General features: G+C 38.7%; 1 protein-coding gene across 1 annotated transcript in view; it reads right to left on the minus strand.

Annotated features, from left to right (window-relative positions):
• CYTIP (cytohesin 1 interacting protein) overlaps window positions 1-8704 on the minus strand; it is a 31626-nt gene extending 22922 nt beyond the window's left edge. The window contains exons 1-3 of the mRNA XM_055397824.2: window positions 8457-8704; window positions 629-678; window positions 342-396 (exon numbers count right to left, since the gene is read on the minus strand). Coding sequence (XP_055253799.1) covers window positions 342-396; window positions 629-678; window positions 8457-8633 — 282 coding nt within the window. The 5' untranslated portion in view covers window positions 8634-8704. The remainder of the gene's footprint in view (window positions 1-341; window positions 397-628; window positions 679-8456) is intronic.
• Window positions 8705-24146: the final 15442 nt, after the last annotated feature.

Genomic DNA, 24146 nt, shown 5'->3' on the forward strand with positions numbered 1-24146 from the left:
TGCCAAAAACAGCCACACATAGAACACAAGTCACTGCTGATGCTGCTACTGCTAAGTCGCTTCAGTCGTGTCCGATTCTATGTGACCCCATAGACGGCAGCCCATCAGGCTCCCCCTTCCCTGGGATTCTCCAGGCAAGAACACTGGAGTGGGTTGCCATTTCCTTCTCCAATGCAAGAAAGTGAAAAGTGAAGTCGCTCAGTCGTGTCCGACTCTTAGCGACTCCTTGGACTGCAGCCTACCAGGCTCCTCCGCCCATGGGATTTTCCAGGCAAGAGTAGAGTTTTCTTTGTAAATATCATGACATAATTAAAAGTCCGGAAAATTTGAAAACTGCCCACCTGAATTTCAAATCCAAATGTTCCATTATCTTGTTTTTCCACAGTAACAAGCTTTCTGTAAAAAAAAAGCTAGGAATGAAGATCAAAGTATCACATTTGGCACATATCTATCATTAAAAATAGCTGTCAGTAAAAAATAGCTGATGTTTGTATAAATTGTAGTATGTATGACTGTGTCTGTGTCTGTGTGTGTGTGTGTGTGTGTGTGTGTGTGAGATATCAACAGCCTGGAAAGCTGTGTTCCTAAATATCTTGGTGAGACACCAAAAAAAAATGAAATTCTTTACCTTTGAGACCAGGAAAAGTCACCTACAGAACTTGATCTTGTCAGAGCAAGCTGAAAAATACAAGTACACAGTTATTGAAAGATCCTTAAGACACATCTGTAAAATGTTCTAAATCACAAAGGACTCTTCTTTGGCCCCACTCCTGGGAAATTGTTACAGAAAGGCAGTAATTTCCATTCTCCAGTGATAGCAAAGGAGAGCTGAGAAAGAAACCATTCAGGTATTCCATTTGAAAGATTAAAAGAGGCTTCGATAATAACACCCTATGGCAAAAGAATTAATGTAATGTGGCAAAATTCCAAAGCTTCCAAAAAAAAAAAGCTTCATATCTAATCTGTATCTAAAATAGCCTCTGAAAGTTTAACCACAGCAGTTTATAATCACACTGAAATCCAAAGAAAAAATAATACCCATAGAATGGCATATAGAACCCAAATAGTTGATAGTTTGGGGAGATGCTGATGAGATGACTGTTTATTGTAATAGTTCAATATGTTACTGTTTTTAGAAGGATAAAATCATCTAATACCTAGAAGCATAATTTGGGTAAAACGAGGGACTCAAAACCTCAATTATTTTTATGATTTATTTTTGCAATCATTTTAAAAGAGTACAGTGAGATTTCTAGCCAAGAAAGGAAAGGAACTTCAGAATGGTATAAATGTTATAAATGATATAACCTTTTGCTTCCCTGGTGGCTCAGACAGTAAAGAATCTGCCTGCAATGTGAGAGACCTGGGTTTGATCCCTGGGTTGGGAAGATCCCCTGGAGATGAGAATGGCTACCCACTCTGGTATTATTGCCTGGAGAATCCAGGCAAGATGGACAGATGAGTCTGGCAGGTAATAGACCATTGGGTCGCAAAGAGTCAGACAGGACTGAGCAACTAACACTTTCACTTTACTCCTCTGCATGTTTTGGAAAATGAAGTGAATTGAAGTCGCTCAGTTGTGTCCGACACTTTGCAACCTCATGGACTGCAGTCCACCAGGCTCCTCCGTCCATGGGATTTTCCAGGCAAGAGTACTGGAGTGGGTTGCCATTTCCTTCTCCACAGGACTTTTCTGACCCAGGGATTGAACCCGGGTCTCCTACCTTATAGGCAGATGCTTTACCGTCTGAGCCAGAGATCATTTAAAGATAAGCTTCCAGGACACAGTCTATCATTACTAATAAAGGAAAAGTTGCTGAAAGGTGTCATCTTTTTTTTTAAGGTAATTATAGTGAGTTTTGTGTGTTTTGTGTTGGTTCTTTGCTTAGGCATTAACAAATGTTAATCAGCTCATTCTCAAGTGTTGGTCCAGGGTTCCAAAACAAAAGTTCATGCTACTGGTTAGTCTATTTAAGTGGCAACCTATTATGCTTCTTATATATCAGTGACTAGAGAAAATATCAGGAGATAATGCAGGAGTCCAAACAAATAAAAGTAAAATAGAGGAAAACAGCCAAAAGGAGAAAAGTATGCAGAAGAAATTAATGCACAAATGAAATCCTCATTAAGGCATTAAGCTACATCACTGTAAGGAATTTGAATTACCAAGCACAAAATGCCAGCATTATCACAAATTTTCTTTAATGGTTCAATGTTCAGAATTTGGCCACTGGTCAGTATTGTTAACCCAATGAAAAACTGACATCTTCCTACAATAATAATAAATTTATTATACGTTCCTCTTTTATTAGTTCTGGACTGCAAATCATTTATATCGTCTTGAAGACTACAAGAGAAGGCTCAGAACCGGGGGAAAAAAAAAACAAACACTTCTCTATATTTGCTTATAAAAAAAACAACCCTAATGGTGAGAAAGATTGAAGGCAAAAGGAAAAGAGGGCAGCAGAGAATGATACAGTTAGATAGCAACACTGACTCAATGGACATGAATCAGAGCAAACTCCAGGAGATAGTGAAGAACAGGAAGCCTGGCATGCTGCCATCCACGGGGTCACAAAGAATCAGACACGACTTAGCGAGTGAACAACAATCTATTTTTAATTTATAAGGACTAACTGTGGAAGGCCTATTACAGTTTGTATGGTTTGTTTCAGCCTGATTTTGTCCTGATAAGTACCATTAACAAGGGTGGGGACCATTCAGCTATGCAGTGGGCTGCCTTCTTGTGGAAGAGAGCAATAAACTTGATATGCCCAAGCATGCTCAACCTCTCAACTATACTGTACTCATATTTTCTTAATTTATTTTCATTATTTCCATTTGCTTGGCTTTTATCCTTATTTCAGATGTAAAGTACTTAGGTAGGTCATATCATGCTATCTGTAAATCATAACTAGTGTTTATATTTAAAAATATTATTCTTGCTATCAATACTCATCAGATTATGCATATATTTATATATGTAGAAGCATATATGTATACTTATATGAAGGGCAGATGGGATTAAATACCTCACTTCTGTTCATAATTACTTGTAGCCTTTGGGCCTCTTGGAGGATGTATTCATTTTATTTCTACCCCAACACCTAGCACAGGGTTTGGAATAGAATGGAACCATATAAACAGAAAAACAGAAGTAAACTACTAGCTAACAATACAAGCAAGTAAGTGGTAGTGGGAGATGCAAAGTTTTATAAAAGAGTCTTCAACTCTGTCCATTAAATTAAATATTCATAGGAAAAGCTCAAGGGTAGATTTTTAAAAATATAAAATGAAATTTAAAATGGAAGAAAACAAACAAGGATTTTAAAAAAAAAAAAAAACCACCTGAATTCTAAAGCAGCAAGAACCATAGCAGAAGAACTAATAGAAAAAAAAGTCAGTCAAACTCTAGCTAATTGACCTGATTAAAATGGAAATATCTGCCTAGAATAATATGAAATGCAGAGCAGATACTCAGCTCTTGGGGACTGACTTGGGTCATCAGTGAAACAAAGAAAAAAAATCAGACTAAATCAAAGTATGAATTAGTTTCCACTCTCGATCAGCAACGAGCCTGTCATAAGCACCTAAGATTAAATACACAACTGCTAAATGAATGAATAGTTCTTTTTCATTCGTTTAGCAGGAATTAACGAATTCTTAAAGTTTTGGGACTTTTTCCTCATCAATTTTAAATACACTTTTGCTAAGCAAATAATCATAGCATTGATGAGAATCTCAAGATTTCATCTTCCATTAACCTGCCTTCTAAATAAAAAAAAAATCATTCTAGATAGATTCAAATACAAAATTAAGTCCACAAGACAAATCCAAGACCTCTATAGAAAAGGAAATTTCCCCACCTCTCTCGGGCTAACCTGTCTACTCTAGCTAATTGACTAGATTAAAATGGAAATTTCTACCTAGCACAACATGAGATGCAGAGCAGAAACTCAGTTCTTGTGGCCTGACTTGGGCTCAGTGAGAAAAAGAAAAAAATCAGACTAAATCAAATTATAAATTAGCTTCCACTCTGGATCAGCAATGAGCCTGTGATAGGCACCTAACATCTAAATTAAAAAAACAATTTAAATAAATGAGGCACCATCAAATTCTCTGACACATGCCACATCGAGACACAGTACCTACTTGTTTTTGATCTGAACTCTCAGACTCAGGCGATGTGGAATGTTCTTAGGGTTCAACCAAACTATTTAAGTGAAAAGAAGTATGTCTAAGGTCTTATCAAAGATCTTACACTTTAGAACAAGTTTTGTCTGCAGCCCTCTCCCTGGAGTGAGCAGCCTTCTTCTAGAATCTGACCAGTGGAGTCTCTGCTCCCTAGACTGCCCTCCCAACCTAAGTCTTTTCTCGGGGCTGGGGGGATGACACCAAAACTCTTGAATGAGGAACTGGTATGCAACAAACAACATATGCTGGCAACAGCTGTCTTTTATTACACATTATCTAATATGAGAAATCTAGGTTTAGCAATTTGGCAGGGCTGCAAACTACACATTCAATTATGTCTCCTGAGAAGACAAAGCTCCTTAACCCCTTGCTAGCCTCTGATCTCTGGGTTGGGAAGATCCTCTGGAGAAGGGAATGGCTACCCACTCCAGTATTCTTGCCTGGAGAACTCCATGGACAGAGGAGCTTGATGGACTACAGTCCATGGGGTCACAAAGAGTCAGACATGACTGAGCAATTAACGCTTTCACTTTTTTTCAGCTTCTAATATAAAGAGCCTGGGGTTTGGGCTGAGGATCCCAACTCTTGTGTTTTGGTCAGGTGATTTAAAAGCCTACCAAGAAATGTAACGTAATTTTTGCTGCTATGAGATGATTCACAATGTCCCTCTTTAGTGGGAAACAAAGACCAAATATTTCAACTGTCAGTTTGCAAAAAACAGGAATAATCTGTAGCAGAGCCAGATAGTCAGCCCTGCAGAGGAGCTTGTAGTTTCATACTGTAGCCACTTCTGCTGCTAAGTAACAGCCGGCTACTTCCTCTCCCCACTGTGTACTCATTTCCTGAAAGTGTCATGAGTGGGGGAAGGGGCAGATACCTAGTCACAGATGAGATATTTTTGGTTTTGTTGTTTGTTTCAAAAGTCCACAAATTATGTGTTCTGCTCCCTTTCCAGTACCCTACCTCATTCTCCCAATTCTTCCATGAATACAGGTTTTTTCCCCCCTTTTTGAGTCAGGAGGCTTAGAATAACATGGCGCCACAGAAATATTTTAAGATTAACAAAATAATGGAGCTGAACTCAATTTCTTAACTATAAGTGCTCTTGAGGAATGTAAATACTGTACAACGTTGCAGCTTCTCAAGAAAATCTTATTGTGGGCTTATGACTCTCTCTCAAGAAAAATTTTTGGATATATTCTCTAAGCACACCACAATATGGATTAGAGAATACTTATCAAATTCTTTTGTAATGAAGTTAACAGTTTTCTACTAAACGTATTCATTAAATGATCAAAATATCTTGTCATCAAGAACACTTAGGAATTTTGGTGACAGATGAGTGTGTGGCCAGAAATAAAATAAAAGCTCCTGAAGGGCAGAACCCATCTCAGAAATACATACAAAGTCAGCACAATATTCTATATCTGACTTATAACTGAAATCACCCTTCCAGAAGTTGTCTATTTAGTAATAATTTGATAACCAAAGAAAACCAAACAAAGAGAAACAGTGTGTGGTTCCACGAATTCACATTCAGTCTTCCCACTCTGTTTGTCAGTTTTTCACTATGGCATTCAGTGAAAACTACTTTCCAAGGGTGACCTACTGCCCTTGGGAAAAATGGGTGTAAGGCCCATGGCTGCTCTTTTAGTATTACAACATTCGTCAAGATAACCTTACTTCATACCATCTCCTTCCTACAGCATTTTCCATTGCAGGGATTTTTTTCCTAAAACTGTGTTCAAAAGTAGGAGACCTCACTGGGAGTATGTCACCTCCTACAAACACGGGTACTGAGATAATATAAACACAGAGAAATCTATTTTTAAATAATGTTGAGTGCAAACACCCAAATGATTCTGAAGATTAATCTGAAACTACGGGCTAACCAGATACAGCTTTGCAGAAACCAAAGCCAACGATAACAAGAAGTAGGAATTGTTGACGTCAGCACTGAAAGGGTTGAAAATAACAGTGGGCAGAAAACACCTGCTTGTGGGACTGCTTCACAGGGATCTCGCTGCCTGCAATTCAGTCAGTGCCAAATGAATAGTTATTCTCTAAAGACCAGTTAAAGGAAATGAACATCCATTTGGAAAATTCTAAACGGTTGGAATAAACTTGCATCAAGTCTCATTGATGATAATTGTACAGAATCAAATATATCATATACAAATGTTTTGTTTTGCTTTTTATTTTCGTTAAGTAAATTTCACAGCAGTAACAAAAAGCCATCTAAATAGGAGGTGTCTCACCACGGGAAAGAATACGAGGAAAGGGAGGAGAAAGGACCTACAAAAGATGTGAACATATAAGTAAAATAACTGCGTGTATGTGTGTACATAGATATACAGATTACACACACACACACATCTGCATCTCAAACACCTAAATTGTTCTCATCTTCTCCCGTAGCCTCCCTGATTGCTTCTTTCCAGTTCATACTTTCTTCACTCAGGCTTAAAACCAAACGTGGCTCCCTCTTCACTGCTTTTCGAGTCTTTCTTCTCCATTCCTTCAGTTCCTCTTTCCCCAACTACTGCAAAAATTGCTCCCTCACCACCACTCTCTACCCACTTACCGACAAGCAAGTTTCCAGAGTAAGGCTCCTAAAACCTTGTGTTCAGTCATGCTCAGTTGGTTCCCTGTGTGCTGGCCAGATTACTACTTCCTCGGGGAAAGTGTCCAAGTCTTATGAAAAGCAGCCCATGAGGTCTCTCCTCCTCTCCCACACAGACACTCATCAGGTCTACCTAACACAGTTTTGTACTGTTACTGAGACTGCCCTAAGGGCCCCAAGATCTGTACCTTGGCATTTTAATTATTCCTTTGCTGTGGAATACGCTTCAATATCCAGTACATTTACCCTTGAAGGTTGTATTCAAAGACATGTACTTGGGTTAGAGCACGTATGTTACTTTACGTTGTGTAACACCTACTTGTTCTGTCTACTCAATCGTAAACCCTATAAAGCCAGGAAATTGTCCTTCTCATCTTTACACACCCTACACTGTTATATACCTGAAAAGTGAGCAAAGGCTTTGGTACTTCCCACAGGGGCTTTATTTTCAGACAGTAACTCGATAGGACTGTTTTTTATTAAACTTAATGTCATAAAGGCACTTTGGAATTGAAAAAGATCAATCATCCAAACCAGAACAAATTATTGCCTTATCTCGTTTGAAAAATGCCAAAGAATCGGCTATGTGCATCACTGAAAAAAGATCATGACTCTTCCACTCTGCTGTAACTCTGCAATCCTGAAATTAGAAGGCTTAAGAGGAACATACAATGTGCATTCAAGATTTAAGGGCAAAACTTCATGCTTTAAAACAACTCAATATTTTTGTATTCAAATGTGTATGTGGGGCATTATAGCAAGCTAACTAACCAAAATCTAGATAAATTTTTTGGTTTAATTCTTTTTTACAAGTTGGAAATTGAAAAAGCTCGCAATAAATCCAGTTGGACCTGCATGTTCCCAAATGAATTTTCCTCTCTAGGGAAATACTTTGCAATCAAAATTAAAATAATGACAAAATTACTGAGTTGTTTAGCACATACTACATATCAGTCATTCTGTTAAACACTGCATTTCTTCACTTACACCGCAGAAGAGCCCCGCAGGATGGTTCTATTACTATCTTCATTTCAGAAAAAAGCAAACTGAATCTTAGAGAAGAAAATCACTTACTCAAGATTCCACAGCTACTAAGTGGCAGATCTTGCACTCATTTATCCAATAAAAGTCTTAATTCCCAATAGTGTGAGGTGCATACCAGTGCCCAGAACTAAAGACAATTTTGTCAATAAAACTTGCACTAAAAAATAATGTACTCTCCCTGGATTATGAATTAACATGACTATTAGAGACTGGGAGAGAGGCTGGGAGGGAAGGACTCAATGGGAGACATATAGGAAAAAGGAACAACAATTCTCAAGAGTGGTTGTGTCTACAATACACACCATCTTCAAGTTGATATGCTTAACGATTTTTAGTTTATCAGAATACCTCTTGTAGTGAGAAAATAATCTTCTTTCAGCTTTTGCCTTAAAAATGTTTTCTTATGATCTTAAAACTTAAGACTAATGACTAGAGTGTGAGTTCTCTGAGCTCCTTGCCTCTTTCTTCACCCATACTCTGAGCCACTAATTTCAAAGAATCTGAAATAACATTTTTAACATGTAGTCAGACAAACATATCACTCTGCTCTCACGAGACCAAGAACACTGTAAAAGGTAAAAAATAGCACTCATACCTGCTTTCTTCCCCGGGGCAAAGTAGCCACAGTATCTGCCAGCATTTGAAGCCTTCTATTATCATCATCCATGGTAAAACTTCCTGTGAGTGTGGAGTAAGAGCTATGCCCTGGACCAGCACAGTACTCCATGAAATTGCCATTGCTGCTCTGTTTCCTGAGCTTTTGTAAAGACATTGTGAGTAAAGATTACTCCAGCTGGCACATGGTTGAGTGGCCTTGCAGGGTGGGGGAAGCTAAAAGTATAACCCTCTGACGAGTAATCAAAAGTAGCAAAGCAGAAAGAGCCCATGTGACTTCTGTGGTTTGAGGTACTTGTTACACAAACACTATCTTGCAGTTCACTCCCATTTCTCAGTGCTTTTTTCTTTAAGCCCTTGAGAGAAGGCTAGTTGTTAGCATTAAAATAAATAGGTTTATATATTTTTTCTCTTTAAACAGCCAGAACTCTTACACTTTCATGTTCTATGGCAAGTTGTGTTCAAAACACCGTCTACCTTTTTTGTAAAGGAAAAATAAAAATTTCCCCAAATTCTGCCATTAGTTTGACATCCACTCTCCTACTTAATATGGGCCAGGGTAGTGTAAAGGTTAGAATGTGTGGATACTGATTGCTCATGACTATAAGTGAGACCTACAGGGTCCGGTCATAATGTCCTCTCACAAAGTCTTTATAATGTACTTTCGCCAAAGTACATCTTAGATCATTAATGTTCATGAAAAAAACATTATATCTGCCACTTGGGCTGTGACCATTCAGCATTCCTCTGGTTGTACTTCCACTACTTCATCCTCACTAAAATTATCCATCATGTCTACAAAGAGCAATGGGAGGAGAAGTACATTAGGAGCACAAAGTTGGCCGTGTCTTAGACTAGACTTAGTTACATCACCAAGTGGTCCAAGGGAGGAATGGAGAGGGCATGAAAGTAACAGGCAAACCAAACAGGCACAAGACCGTTTCCAGTTGGTCCCTGCCAATGTGTATGCACCAAGGGCAACAACATGAATTACTCACTTTCACTGATGCTTTTATCGGTGGGAGTTGGAGAAATGCAGTTTTAAGGAAATTAGTTTCAGAGGAGGAGCAGGAGACATAAATAGAAGAAAGATTCAAAATGAAATCAAAATGAGAAGTTTTCTATGGTATAAAAAGTGAATTATTTTCAAAATCATTGGGAAGTTCAACAGTAGAATATTAAAGAGTCAAAAGGCTTTAAAATGGAAGTCAAAGCAAATTCAGCTCAAGCAAAATCTGCCAAATGTAAATTGAAAAATCTTCAGAGTTAACGGTGCTTAAAAGATGGAGTCACCTCAGAAATTCTTAAAACCCTATCACAGCATGACGCATTACCATTGGAACTGGATAATGACATGAACAAAATGATGTCTCCAAAGACCTGAATGAATGAATGAAAGTCATTCACTTGTGTCTGACTCTGCTTCCCCATGGACTGTAGCCGCCAGGCTCTTTTGTCCATGGGGATTTTCCAGGTCAGAATACTGGAGTGGGTAGCCATTCCCTTCTCCAGGGAATCTTCATAACCCAGGAATCAAACCCAAGTCTCCCACATTGCAGGCGATTCTTTACCATCTGAGCCACCAGGGAAGCCCTATAAAGATCTAAATCAGGGATGACAAACACATATGCCTTCAACGTTCAGTTGGATAAAATAATATAAATGTGCAATACAAAAGGGAGTGGTAGAGACTTTGGCAACTAATGAATATGGTCAATTATAAAGACATTTTGGGGGGGGGTGTGAGAGAGAGAGAGAGAGAGATGAGAGATTGAGTTTTAAAGTATCTCTAGGTTACTATAAGGTACATGAAGTAAATTAACACTATTACTTGAGGACAGGAGTCCACTCATCTTCTGGGAATTTTATAAAATTAGGTAGGCTCAGAGATTAAAGCATCTGCCTGTAATGTGGGAGACCTGTGTTCGATCCCTGGGTTGGGAAGATCCCCTGGAGAAGGAAATGGCAACCCACCCCAGTATTCTTGCCTGGAGAATCCCATGGACAGAGGAGCCTGGTGGGCTACAGTCCATGGGGTCGCAAAGAGTCGGACACGACTGAGCAACTTCACTTTCACTTTTAATATTTCAAGATACCAAATAGAAATGACATGTTTGTCTGATATAAGGACACTAAGTCAACCAACAATCAGGTTTTACAGATGTTAAAATTGTATCAATTAAGTTGTGTGATACTAATCTTAAACTAATATAAATTATAGAAATCTACTGAAAAAATAGATTCTAGAGAAATATATTAAATTCAGAAACTGGAAAATAAAAATTTTACTAGATTTACAAAATGTGTTTAACAAGGAGAATATTTTAGATCATGAGATCCATGGCTGTAAAATCAGAGTCAAGGCAAATTTGACATTCAGCCAGTACATACCAGTATGGTCACCCTTGTTAATTACATGTTTATGACTTGGTCTATTTTGATCAAAATAGATCAGCTCCCTGTTGATTATCATGACATGTATCACACTAATTAGTAAATATTTTAATAACTTTGTTGTTCAGTCTCTCAGTTGTGTCCAATTCTTTGTGACCCCATGGACTGCTGCGTGTCAGGCTTCCCTGTCCTTTACAATCTCCCTGAGCTGCTTAAACTCATGTCTACTGAGTTGATGATGCCATCCAACTATCTCATCTTCAGTTGCCCCCTTCTCCTCCAGCCCTCAATCTTTCCCAGTATCAGGGTCTCTTCCAATGAGTAGGCTCTTCATATCAGATGACCAAAGTATTGGAGTTTCAGCTTAAGCATCAATCCTTCCAGAGAATATTCAAGATTGATTTCCTTTAAGACTGACTGGTTTGATCTCCTTGCTGTCCAAGGGACTCTCAAGAGTCTTCTCCAGCACCACAGTTAGAAATTTTTTATTTTAATAACTACCCTGATCAAAAGTATCTTTTGTAATAAATGAGGGGAAAAACTATTTCCATACAAATGTGATTTCAGCCTTCAAATCTTGATTTACAAAGATTTTCTACTATTTACTTTATTTTCTATAAAATTTCCATTAAGATAATTATAATACCCTGAAACCATCTTCCCCTTCATCATCCCCTTTATTTCATAATGAAATGAAACCAGATCAAGTTATCTACCTACTCAGAAAAATTCAGGAGTACCTCATTGTCTATAAAACAAATTAAAGAATTCCAAGTTTTTATCTAACTTCATCTCTGATATGTCGTATCACTTTTTTAAGATACATCAGTAGTCTAATGGATGGGAGGTCTTACACCTTTGAAGCAAGATCCTGGAATCACACTGTGTGCTGCCAACAGAGGGCAAGACATGGTGACTGCCTTCATTCTCATATCACTTTTTTCAGATCATTCTTTTAAGATTTAATATTTTATAGTTAGATTATAAAGCTAATTGTACACAAGTCTGTTTCTACACTGTCTAATTTCCTCTAACCACCTCATATTCTATATCCAACATTCTCATATCATTTTTTTCAGATCATTCTTTTAAGACTTAATATTTTAGAGTTACATCATGAGAAATGCTGGGCTGGAGGAAGCACAAGCTGGAATCAAGATTGCCAGGAGAAATATCAATAACCTCAGATATGCAAATGATACCACTCTTATGGCAGAAAGTGAAAAAGAACTAAAGATCCTCTTGATGAAAGTGAAAGAGGAGAGTAAAACAGTTGGCTTAAAGCTCAACATTCAGAAAACTAAGATCATGGCAACTGATCCCATCCCTTCATGGCAAATAGATGGGGAAACAGTGGAAACAATGGCTGACTTCATTTTTCTGGGTTCCAAAATCATTGCAGATGGTGATTGCAGCCATGAAATTAAAAGACACTTACTCCTTGAAAGGAAAGTTATGACCAGCCTAGATAGCATATTAAAAAGCAGAGACATTACTTTGCCAACAAAGGTCCGTCTAGTCAAGGCTATGGTTTTACCAGTGGTCATGTATGGATGTGAGAGTTGGACTATAAAGAAAGCTGATCGCCAAAGAATTGATGCTTTTGAACTGTGGTGTTGGAAAAGACTCTTGAGAGTCCCTTGGACTTCAAGGAGATCCAATCAATCCATCCTAAAGGAGATCAGTCCTGGGTGTTCATTGGAAGGACTGATGTTGAAGCTGAAACTCCAATACTTTGGCCACCTGATGCAAAGAGCTAATTCGTTGGAAAAGACCCTGATGCTGGGAAAGACTGAGGGCAGGAGGAGAAGGGGACGAGAGAGGATGAGATGGTTGGATGGTATCACTGACTCAATGGACATGGTTTTGGGTGGACTCCGGGAGTTGGTGATGGACAGGGAGGCCTGGCGTGCTGTGGTTCATGGGGTCACAAACAGTCAGACACGACTGAGCAACTGAACTGAACTGATAAAGCTAATTGTACACAAGTCTGTTTCTATACTGTCTAATTTCCTCTGGCCACCTCATGTTCTATATGAACACCTACATCTAGGTGTTCAGTAAATGTTTGTTAATAGAAAAAAAAAGGTAGAGGAGAAGATGTTTAACAAAATTAATTCAACAACATTGTTCTAAAGCATCAAAGAAGAAAAACTAAAGTGGCAGAAAAATTTTGTGCTATTAACCCATATTCCAAGTTCTATAATTTTCTATTAACAGCGATCTGAAAGATGTGGACAGAATTTTTATAGTATTCAAACTAGTCAAAAAATCTTGAGATGAGATCCAGTTTATTTTACCAGTGCTATACTAAATTTTCAAGATAAATACAAATCTTATATTAATTGTCCAAGAGCATGAAACAAGATGCATTCTCTAAACCTAATTAATCTGATCCTGCCTGAGAATCCCATGGACAGAGGAGACTGGCCGGCTATAGTTTATAGGGTCACGAAGAGTCAGACACGACTGCGGAGACTTAGCACGCATACACGAACTTATGTAGAAGGCATAAAAGGAGGGAGGAAAGAAAGAAAGGAGAGAGAAAATTAAGCCAATCTCACCTATTATTTCTAATACAAATGTCCTAATAAAAAATATCAAATTGAGCCAAATACCATATTAAAAATAATACTTCTCAACACAGTAGGATGTGTCCCTGGAATACAAAGATACTTCAACATTAGGATATAAAATATTAACATAAATCAATAAATCTCTGAATGAAAGAAAAAATTCCGTGCAATAGACACCAAGACTGGTATGATTTCTTTGCTTTGAAAAATCCTAAGTAAGTTAGGAATAGAAGGAAAACTTTCTTAACATAATGAAAAGTACCTGTCAGGAAAACCCACCAAATCACATTGTCAGTGTTGAAATGTATTTCTAACACAGTGAGAAGAAAAGAAGAGATGACAATAACCCTCACCAATGATCGCTGCCGTACTTCATATCAAAAATAGGAGGCATAGAATTTGTAAAGAGAGACACTAAACCATAAGATTTGTCTGTGACATGGCTGCATAACTAGAATATCCAAGACAATCCACTGAAGAACAGACTTAGTAAGATAATTTTCCTAAATGTAAGATTCAAAGGTTATATGAAGAGAAATACAAACTTTTAATAACAGAGGAAACACTAATAAAAGAGCCAAAATTTCATAAAACAGGAATGAACTTGGCAAACATTTTTAATATTTTATTAAGAACATTATCAAGTCCAGAGTAAGGGAAAAAAGTACCATGTGTCCATATGAGAAAGTCCTTCTTGTAAAGATGTATCAGTTCAGTTCAGTTCACTTCAGTTGCTCAGTTGTGTCCGACACTTTGCGACCCCATGAATCACAACACGCCAGGCCTCCCTGTCCATCACCAACTCCCAGAGTTCACTCAAATTCATGTCCATCGAGTCGGTGATGCCATCAGCCATCTCATTCTCTGTCGTCCCCTTCTCCTCCCTCCCCCAATCCTTCCCAGCATCAGAGTCTTTTCCAGTGAGTCAACTCATCACATGAGGTGGCCAAAGTATTGCAGTTTCAGCTTTAGCATCAGTCATTCCAATGAACACCCAGGATTGATCTCCTTTAGAATGGACTGGTTGGATCTCCTTGCAGTCCAAGGGACTCTCAAGAGTCTTCTCCAGCACCACAGTTCAATAGCATCAATTCTTCGGCGATCACCTTTCTTCACAGTCCAACTCTCACATCCATACATGACCACGGGAAAAACCACAGCATTGACTAGACGGACCTTGGTTGGCAAAGTAATGTCTTTGCTTTTTAATATGCTATCTAGGTTGGTCATAACTTTCCTTCCAAGGAGTAAGCGTCTTTTAATTTCATGGCTGCAATCAGCATCCGCAGTGATTTTGGAGCCCAAAAAATAAAGTCTGACACTGTTTCCACTGTTTCCCCATCTATTTTCCATGAAATGATGAGACCAGATGCCATGATCTTTGTTTTCTGAATGTTGAGCTTCAAGTCAACCTTTTCACTCTCCTCTTTCACTTTCATCAAGAGGCTTTTGAGTTCTTCTTCACTTTCTGCCATAAGGATGGTGTCATCTGCAGATCTGAGGTTATTGATATTTCTCCCGGCAATCTTGATTCCAGCTTGTGCTTCTTCCAGCCCAGCGTTCCTCATGATGTACTCTGCATAGAAGTTAAATAAGCAGGGTGACAATATACAACCTTGACATACTCCTTTTCCTGTTTGGAACCAGTCTGTTGTTCCATGTCCAGTTCTGACTGTTGCTCCCTGACCTGCATACAGGTTTCTCAAGAGGCAGGTCAGGTGGTCTGGTATTCCCATCTCTTTCATAATTTTCCACAGTTTATTATGATCCAGACAGTCAAAGGCTTTGGCATAGTCAATGAAGCAGAAATAGATATTTTTCTGGAACTCTCTTGCTTTCTCCATGATCCAGCGGATGTTGGCAATTTGATCTCTGGTGCCTCTGCCTTTTCTAAAACCTGTTTGAATATCTGAGAGTTCACGGTTCACATGTTGCTGAAGCCTGGCTTGGAGAATTTTGAGCATTACTTTACTAGCGTGTGAGATGAGTGCAATTGTGCAGTAGTTTGATCATTCTTTGGTATTGCCTTTCTTTGGTATTGGAATGAAGACTGACCTTTTCCAGTCCTGTGGCCACTGCTGAGTTTTCCAAATTTGCTGGCATATTGAGTGCAGCACTTTCACAGCATCATCTTTCAAGATTTGAAATAGCTCAACTATATATATGATCTTCAAATTTTCTAAAATATTCAATGTACGGAATTCAAAATCTACATAGGTTTTGTTTGTTTGCTTGTTTATAAAATTTGACACATATTCTTACACGCATCTGAAAGAGAAAGTGCACAAGACTAACTAAGAAGAATTTGTAAATAATGGTAAGGAATAGAGGTAAGGTGAACATTGAGAAAATTACCCTACTTGGGTACAGAAATGTTAAAAGAGTTAGGATTGTGTGGTCAAATAGGATAGGTAAATGAAAAGAATACTGAAAAATCAAATATTGTCAATGAATAGAAAATCCCAAAACATATCCACACATATTCATAAATTTATTATATCATTAACCTATCTGAATCCATTAGGAAAAGAATAGCCCTTCCAATAAATGGGATTGGTACCTGTATGGAAACAATTAAGTTATAGTCTTTTATTAAGTTATAAAAATAATTTTAGATGATTTAAGGAGCTAAATGTAAAAATAATTTCTTTGATGTAGATATTTTTTAAAGTCTTTATTGAATTTGTTACAAGATTGCTTCTGCTTTATGTTTCACTTTTTTGGCCATGAGGCATGTGGGATCTTAGCTCCCCAATCAGGGATCGAATCCACACCCTCTGCATTGGAAGGCTAACTCTTAACCACTGGACAGCCAAGAAAGACTCTAAAAATAACTTTAAATATTCAAAGTAACAGCAGAAAAATATAGAGCATTTCAGTAAGAGTATATTAGAAAGTTCAGAGAGCATTAGTAACATAAATGTTAAAAACTTCTGTTCAGTGGAAGCTATAATATACATTGGCTAAAGCTAAATGACAACAAGAAATTATTTGTGATACATAATTGTTTAAAGGACATAATACATAAGGAATATTTAAACTATTCTTTGAAGAAAAGTATTTTTAAATGAATAAAGACTCTGAAGAGATAATTTATAAAGAAAACTCAAATCATCAATATACTTATTAAAGGATGTTCAAACATGCAAGTAATCAGGAAAGTAAAACTTGAAACAACAGTTAGATACTAACTGTTGCCCACCAAAAAATGAACAAAAAATTAAAACTGGTGGTATCCAGTACTGGTGAAATTACAAGCAAATGGGCTCTTAGAACTTTGTAGGAATATAAATCAATAAAATTTTATTAGTGGAGTAATTTAACAGTGGGTTTCCCAAATGACAGTAGTGCCAAAGAACCCACCTGCCAAGGCAGGAGACCAGGTTCAATCTCTGGGTTGGTAAGATCCCATGGAGGAGGGCATGGCAACCCTCTCCAGTATTCTTGCCTGGATAATCCCATGAACAGAGGAGCCTACAGGCCTTCAGTCCACAGGGTCTCAAAGAGTCAAACATGACTGGAGCGCATAGGCAGACAATTCAACAGCATTGTGTTGACTTAGCACAAAGCACACGATTTAACTGCAGGCACGCAATTCAACAGTATCAAAATTTTAAAATGCCTTCCAAGAATTCCACTTTTAAGAATTTATTCTACAAAAGTACTCTTACATGTGCAGGAAACTAGTATGTTTCTTGTGACATTGTAATTGTGAAAAATTGATGTTTTAAATGAATATCAGTTGAGAAATAGCTAATAACATGATAATTTAATTCAGTGGAATACTCGGCACTCATTGAAAAGTATAGACAATTATGTGCAAAAATATTTTTAAGACAAATAAAGTAGGCGGAAAAGAGAACAATGGGCACAATATGATCCCATTTATTCTTTTTCCTTAAAGAAAGATCACTTATCTATATGTACTCAGTCACTTAGTCATGTCCAACTCTTTGCTACCCCATGGACTATAGTCTGTCAGGCTCCTCTGTCCATGGGATCCTCCTTGCAAGAATACTAAAGTGGGTTGCCATTTCCTCCTCCAGGGGATCTTTCCAACCCAGGGATCGCACCCTCTTCTCCTATGTCTCCTGCATTGCAGGCAGATTCTTTTAACACTGAGCCACATACAGTGACATGTATAAACATAAAAAAGATTACATAATATGGATGGTTCCCCACTTAAAATGGCCTGACTTAGAATTTTTCAACTTTACATTGATGTGAAAGTGGCATTCAAAAGAAACCAAGATTCTTGAGAGCCCTTTGAACTGCAAGGAGATCCAATCAGTCAATCCTAGAGGAAATCAGTCCTGAATATTCATTGGAAGGACTGATACTGAAGCTGAAACTCCAATACTTTGGTCATCTGATTTTGTGAAGAATGTGAAGAATTGACTCATTTGAAAAGACCCTGATGCTGGGAAAGATTGAAGGTGGGAGGAGAAGGGAACAACAGAGGAAGAGATGGTTGTAAGGCATCACCAACTCAGTGGACATGAGTTTGAGTAATCTCAGGGAGTTGGTGATGGACAGGGAGACCTGACGTGCTGCAGTCCATGGGGTCACAAATAGTCAAACACGACTGAGAGACTGAACTGACTGATACTTTGAATTATGAATTTTGATTTTCAGGCCAGTGACATAGGAAATAATACTTGTGATGCTTGGGCAAGGCAACAACCCACGGCTCCCAGTTAGCCATGTCATCATGAAACAATCAATACACCTACAACCATTCTATTTCTCACTTTCAGTGTAGTAGTCAACAAATTACATGAAATATTCAACATAACATAGACTTTATGTTAAATGATTTTGCCCAACTATAGGTGAATAAATTTTTCTGAGAACATTTAAATTCAGCTGGGCTCAGCTATGCCGTTTGGTAGGTTAGATGTATCAAATGTATTTCAACTAACAACATTTTCAGCTTACAGTAGGTCTATCAGGACATAACCCCATTGCATGGAGAGGAAGATCTGCATATACTAATCTGTTAACAGTGGTTACCTCTGGAGGAGTTGAGGGAAGAGTGAGTGTTAGCCGCTCAGTCATACCTAACTCTTGGCAACCCCCTGCACTGTAGGACTCCTCTATCCATGGAATTCTCCAGACAAGAATACTGGAGTGGGTTGCTATTCCCTTCTCCAGGGGGTCTTCCTGACCCAGAGATCAAACCCAGGTCTCCTGCATTTCAGGCAGATTCTTTAACATATGAGTCACCAGGGAAGAATATGGAAGATTATGAAGGAAGACTTTCAATTTTTATTCTATATATGGTTTGCACCTTTTTAAAAAAACAAGTATGCATTCTTATTTTAGTTGGTCAACTTTTAAAATATTAATAACACAGAGAATTTTTAAAAGCCAATCACATATTAATGACAGTGATATCTTATGATTTTCTAGGTCCTCATATTGTTTATGCTAGTGATGAGAATTATTGTTCTATCGACTGAAGGTTTGGTATTTGCTTATAGGCTAAGATTTTATTTTGCTTAATGGGATTTTTAGGTAATTCTTTCAAATTCCTTAATCATTTTCTTCCAACCAAGTAAAATTCCTCCTCAAGAAGGACTGATAAAATTTCATAAAACAGAGTCGTAAAGGAAAGTAATGCAATCATGGGCCACTAATTTTTATGCAAGCAAAGAGCACTGGTTTGTCCTGTCACAAGCCACAGTTCTCAAGCTGACAGTTATCAACTGCCTCACGCAGTTCTCATTAGTCATTTAGCATCTCCACCGCCCCCACTACGTGCACAGAGTTCCGTTTCAAAACCCAAATCTTTTATCAAAATTCAAGGTAAACAAGTGATGGTGTTCCTTCCTCTTCCCTTAACTAACACCATGCGTCACCCTTCGGGTTCAAGTTTTACTTAACTTGCTCAATAGGCGTGCACAGAGTCACCTCATAGAACTGGGAAGGACTTCAGGGCTTTAGAAAGTAACTTCTTAGAAGCAACAAACCTGTCTGAGACTGGAATTTTGTGTAATCCTTGGAACAATAAAATACTTGAGATGCAGATAATTTCCCCCTGGCTTTTGAGTAAAATCCAAAAGTTTCAGCCCGTCGTTTGAGGTTGTGTATGTTCCAGCAGATCCTATGACGTCATATCAAACCACATCCTGGTCACACTGGCCTTCCTTCTAACCCTCTGACAGATGCAGTTTCTCTTCAGGACTTCGCACTCACACTTTCTTCTGCCCGAAGAAGAAACACTGCTTCCCCACTAGCGTTTCATTTGTCTTGTTTCCTCTCTCTCTCTCCATATGTGTGTGTGTGTGTGTGTACACACCTTCAAATCTCAGCTCAAACACTATCTACTAGAGAAGCCCGAAATATTCCCAACTGAATGGAGAAAGGGGTTACACAGGCCACGTCCAAGTGGAATGGCTCCAAGAAGAGCTATCGCTTTGGAGTCTCTAAGCAGACACTCCTACTCCCCTCACTACCCAGAGCTGCCTGGACTGGCCCTGCTACCTGTAGGAGACTCGCCTTTGACAACAGTAAAGAATCAGCAGAGAAGGGCCAGCAGGAGGCAACTTAAGGAAATGCTCCGCACCTTCTCGGTTTTTGTTTTGAGTCTAGGAAGGTGGGACGGGGAGGGATATGTGTGCACCAGAAGGAAGTACCAAAGAGGAATAAGGTGACTTTAGAACACCAGAATCCTTTATTTTCTGTCACTGTCTAATTACAATTTCAAAAAAAGATAGGAAATCTCAGTTTCTTTGAGATTCAAATATAGTACAGGGAAGAACAGTATATTAATCATCTGTATGTGTCCATAACCTAGCACAGAACCTGATTAACAATGGACATCAGTAAATATTTCTTAACTTTAGTTAAAATAATAAAACCAAACAAATGCAGCACAAAATAATAAGTATGGAAGATAAACCAATAATAATACATCCTTCTTTGGTAAATCCATGTTTGTTAGAAGAGAACAGAATCAACTATACATAGAACTAAAAGTCATCAGAAGATATTAGCTTAATTTACAGAATATTAGACTGGAAGGAAACTTAGAGCCATCTCATCTAACTCCCTTAATTTTCAGATTAAAAAAACATAAGGCCTAGAAAATTTAGGTTTTTGCCAGTGTCAGAGTAATTTAATGACAGAACAATACTGGATCATTAGATTTCCTTCAACTCAATTCTACAAATATTTACTGAGAATATAGTCATAATAATAGCTAGGCAATGGGATAAAGAGTTTAATCTCATAAAACAATGAGAATAGTAATACAGTTTTCATTCTTTTCCAGGTGAAGATTCTGAGGCTAACACACTTGCTTAATATTACACAGCTAATACCTAGCACAGCCAGGATTAGAATTCACAACATCTATTTCCAATGACAGGATTACCACTGTGCAATGCTGCCTTCCCAAATTATGCTAACATTGTCTGGATATAAAGATAAACGAGGTGTGACCCTTACCCTCATGGAGTTCATATCTAGTAGAAAAGACAGAGAAAAAATAATTTCTCATTATGAAGCAATTAAAATAGTCGTTCTAACAACTGCTATGAATTTTCCAAAGAAGGACAAAATAGTTCAACTCATAGCCTTAAGAAGTTTACAATCTATATCTGTATATCATTAACCATAATGAAAGGAAAAGTACCAATTATTGGTTACTACCTTATGTGTTAAACTGTAAATCCTCTAACTCTTGGTATCTATATGACTCATTTTAGAAACAGGGTCATTGCAGTTAAGATGAGGTCTTAGGGTATCCCTAATCAAACATGGTGCTTCCCAAGTGGCTCAATGGTAAAGAATCCCCTTATCATAAAGCAGGAGACAGAGGGTCGATCTCTAGGTCAGGAAGATCTCCTGGAGTAGGAAATGGCAACCCACTCTAGTATTCTTGCCTGCGAAATCCCACAGACAGAGGAGCCATGGACAGACAGGTATAGTCCATGGGGCAGCAAAGAGTCAGACAGGACTTAGGGACTAAACAACAATTCAATACGACCAGCATAAGTCCTTCTAAGAAGAGGAAAATGCCATGTTCGAAACAGACACTCAGGAATAACACAACGTGATGACAAAGACAGAGTTTGGATTGTAAGCTTTGCAGTTGTAAAGCAAGCAACGGCTGTATCAATAGCCTGCACCATAAACTGTGAAGAGGCAAGGAAGGACTCTACCCAGTGTCCTAGATGATGCCTGGCCCTATGACAGCTTTTGTAGCCTCTGCAAAAATTCTGTTGTTTGAAGGCACTAAATTTGTGATAATTTGTCATGGCAACTAGGAAACTCATACATTCTTCTCCCTTTCATTTAGAGATATTATGACAATATTAAAAGCACACTGTGCTGTCAATCTCAAGAACAGCACCTCATTGGCCAGGATATTAACTCAAAACACAGTGGACAGTCTTTGAAATAACAAGCATTGAAATTTAATATTCAAATATATGACAAAGAATTGTGCTGAATTTGGAAATAGGGACACTTCAGCCAAGCACTGTGAGCATTCTATTTCACTAATAAGCTGCAGGTGGGGAGGGGGAAATTAGAAAGGTTGTGAGATGAATGATTTAACGTAAGATAGTTGGACAGCTGACCCAGTTCCCAAAAGAGAAGTCTGGGAAAATTGCCATGAAGTCCGGACACTGTTTCAAGAGGGAGCAGCGAGGACGGCTCCCTCCTCACCAATGGAAAAGTACAGAAGCTACTGCCTCTTGAACAAGCACCTAACCAGTGTGGCCCCGCTGGTGTCAACCAGAAACTGGTCTGTTCTCTCTTGTTGGGCACAGATACTATTTTCTACTTAGGAGAACTGATTTCTGGTGTTGAGAAAACCCGTCAGTTACTGTATGTAGACCCATTTACACCTTTGAATGTAATGAGGGCATTGTTGATGTAAAACCAGCGAAAGGAAAAAAAAGGTTTGAGAAAAAGGCAGTAGCAATGATTTAAGCTCCAGAAGATCTTGTTTCCTTCTCTAGCTCTGCCATCTGTCAGCCCTGGGGCTTGTTTAGGCGAAGTTAGTGCCAGTGAGGGGTACATTTCCCCGTATACTCAATGCAGGGAGACATGCCACACTGATCTAAGAATTAAAATAAATGACATAGGAAAAGGAAAAGGTTTTTTGACACTATAAAGTCCTATAAAAATGTAAGGGTTTTAAAAGTTCCCTAGAGGCTGCTAGAATTTGGCCCACAGCCTACACTCCTCTGATGCCATATTCCTAAAAATCATTATAGGACCTCCCTGGTGTTCCAGTGGTTAAGAATCTGCCTTGCAATGCAGATTTCAAGGGGGCACTGGTTCAATCCCTGGTTCAAGAAGAGCCCACATGATAAGAGACAACTAAGCAGTGTACCGCAACTACTGAGCCTGCACTTTAATGCCTTGAGCCAAAACTACTCAGCCTCGGTGTCAAAACTGCTGAAGTCCAGGTGCCCTAGAGCCCATGCTCTGCAACAAGAGAAGCCGCCACAGTGAGAAGCCTGCACACTGTACCTAGAGTAGCACCTACTTGCCACAGCTAGAGAAAGCCCCCTCACAGCAACAAAGACCTAGCACGGCCAAACGAATAAATAAATAAAATGAAGACCACTACACACATTGATTCTATCATACACACACCAAAAGGCGGGTGGCCAAGTGATTCAAATGCAGAGACTGCCTTCACATTAGCTACATGGTCAACGTCAGACTCCATCACATAATTTGTAGAACCTTCCCTAACCTGAGTCCAGCTTTCTTTCACTACTGTGTATTTTTGTGTGTGTGCCCTCATGTGCACACGAGTTTTGAAAGGAATAATGCCAACTGGTTCAGCTTGAGCTCTTAGACCCCTGGGTAAATTAACTGACCTGGTCTCACTGTCCTCAGCTTTAAAATGGGATCAATCATTCTACATATCACCCAGTAAAACATAATAGGACCCAGTACATAGTGTTTGCTCAATAAATGTTTCTTGTTATCATTATTATTTGTAGTTTGTCCTGCAACTACCTGGGGCTGTTGTGTTCCCTGAATATGCATGGTTTTTCGAACTTCATCTTGTCCACAACACATAGTTCACTTGGACTTATTTGCGATTGTATGGTGGTGGTTTAGTTGCTAAGTCATGTCCGACTCTCTTGCAGCCCCAATGATTATTTCTGCCAGGTTCTTCTGTCTGTGGGATTTCCTAGGCAAGAATACTGGAGTAAGTTGCCAGTTCCTTATCCAGGGATCTTCCTGACCCAGGGTTTGAACCCATGTCTCCTGCATCACAGGCAGATTCTTTACCACTGAGCCACCAGGGAAGCCCACATTTATCTACTTCACCTCTGTCTGTGGAAATCCTACCCATTCTCCCTGGCCCAACTTAAATGCTACCTCCTTCATGAAACCTTGCCTGGTATCCCCAAGTGGATATGAGCATCCCCTCCCTAGAGAACTTGAAGCACATCAGAAGGATCTCTCAGTGATAAATCATACTTTGTTCCATGAAAATTCTGTGCACCTGCCTTTCTTTTGTAATAACTTGTAAGCTCACCTCCCCCAGTCCTACCCCAAGAGAGCTTCTTTCTCGTTCATCTTTGTATCCCTCCAGCCCTTAAAAGAGTGACTTTCTTCTAAGAGTTGTGTGGTACACATTTGATGGATACATCCATAATCTCACCAAAGCTCTGGCAGTTTATTTATTCTCCCAGCGATTCTTTCCTTTGGGCAATGTAGGA

This window comes from Moschus berezovskii, chromosome 2 (genome assembly GCF_049115385.1).
Source record: "Moschus berezovskii isolate FMDL1 chromosome 2, NW_MosBer_1.0, whole genome shotgun sequence".
Classification (NCBI taxonomy): domain Eukaryota; kingdom Metazoa; phylum Chordata; class Mammalia; order Artiodactyla; family Moschidae; genus Moschus; species Moschus berezovskii.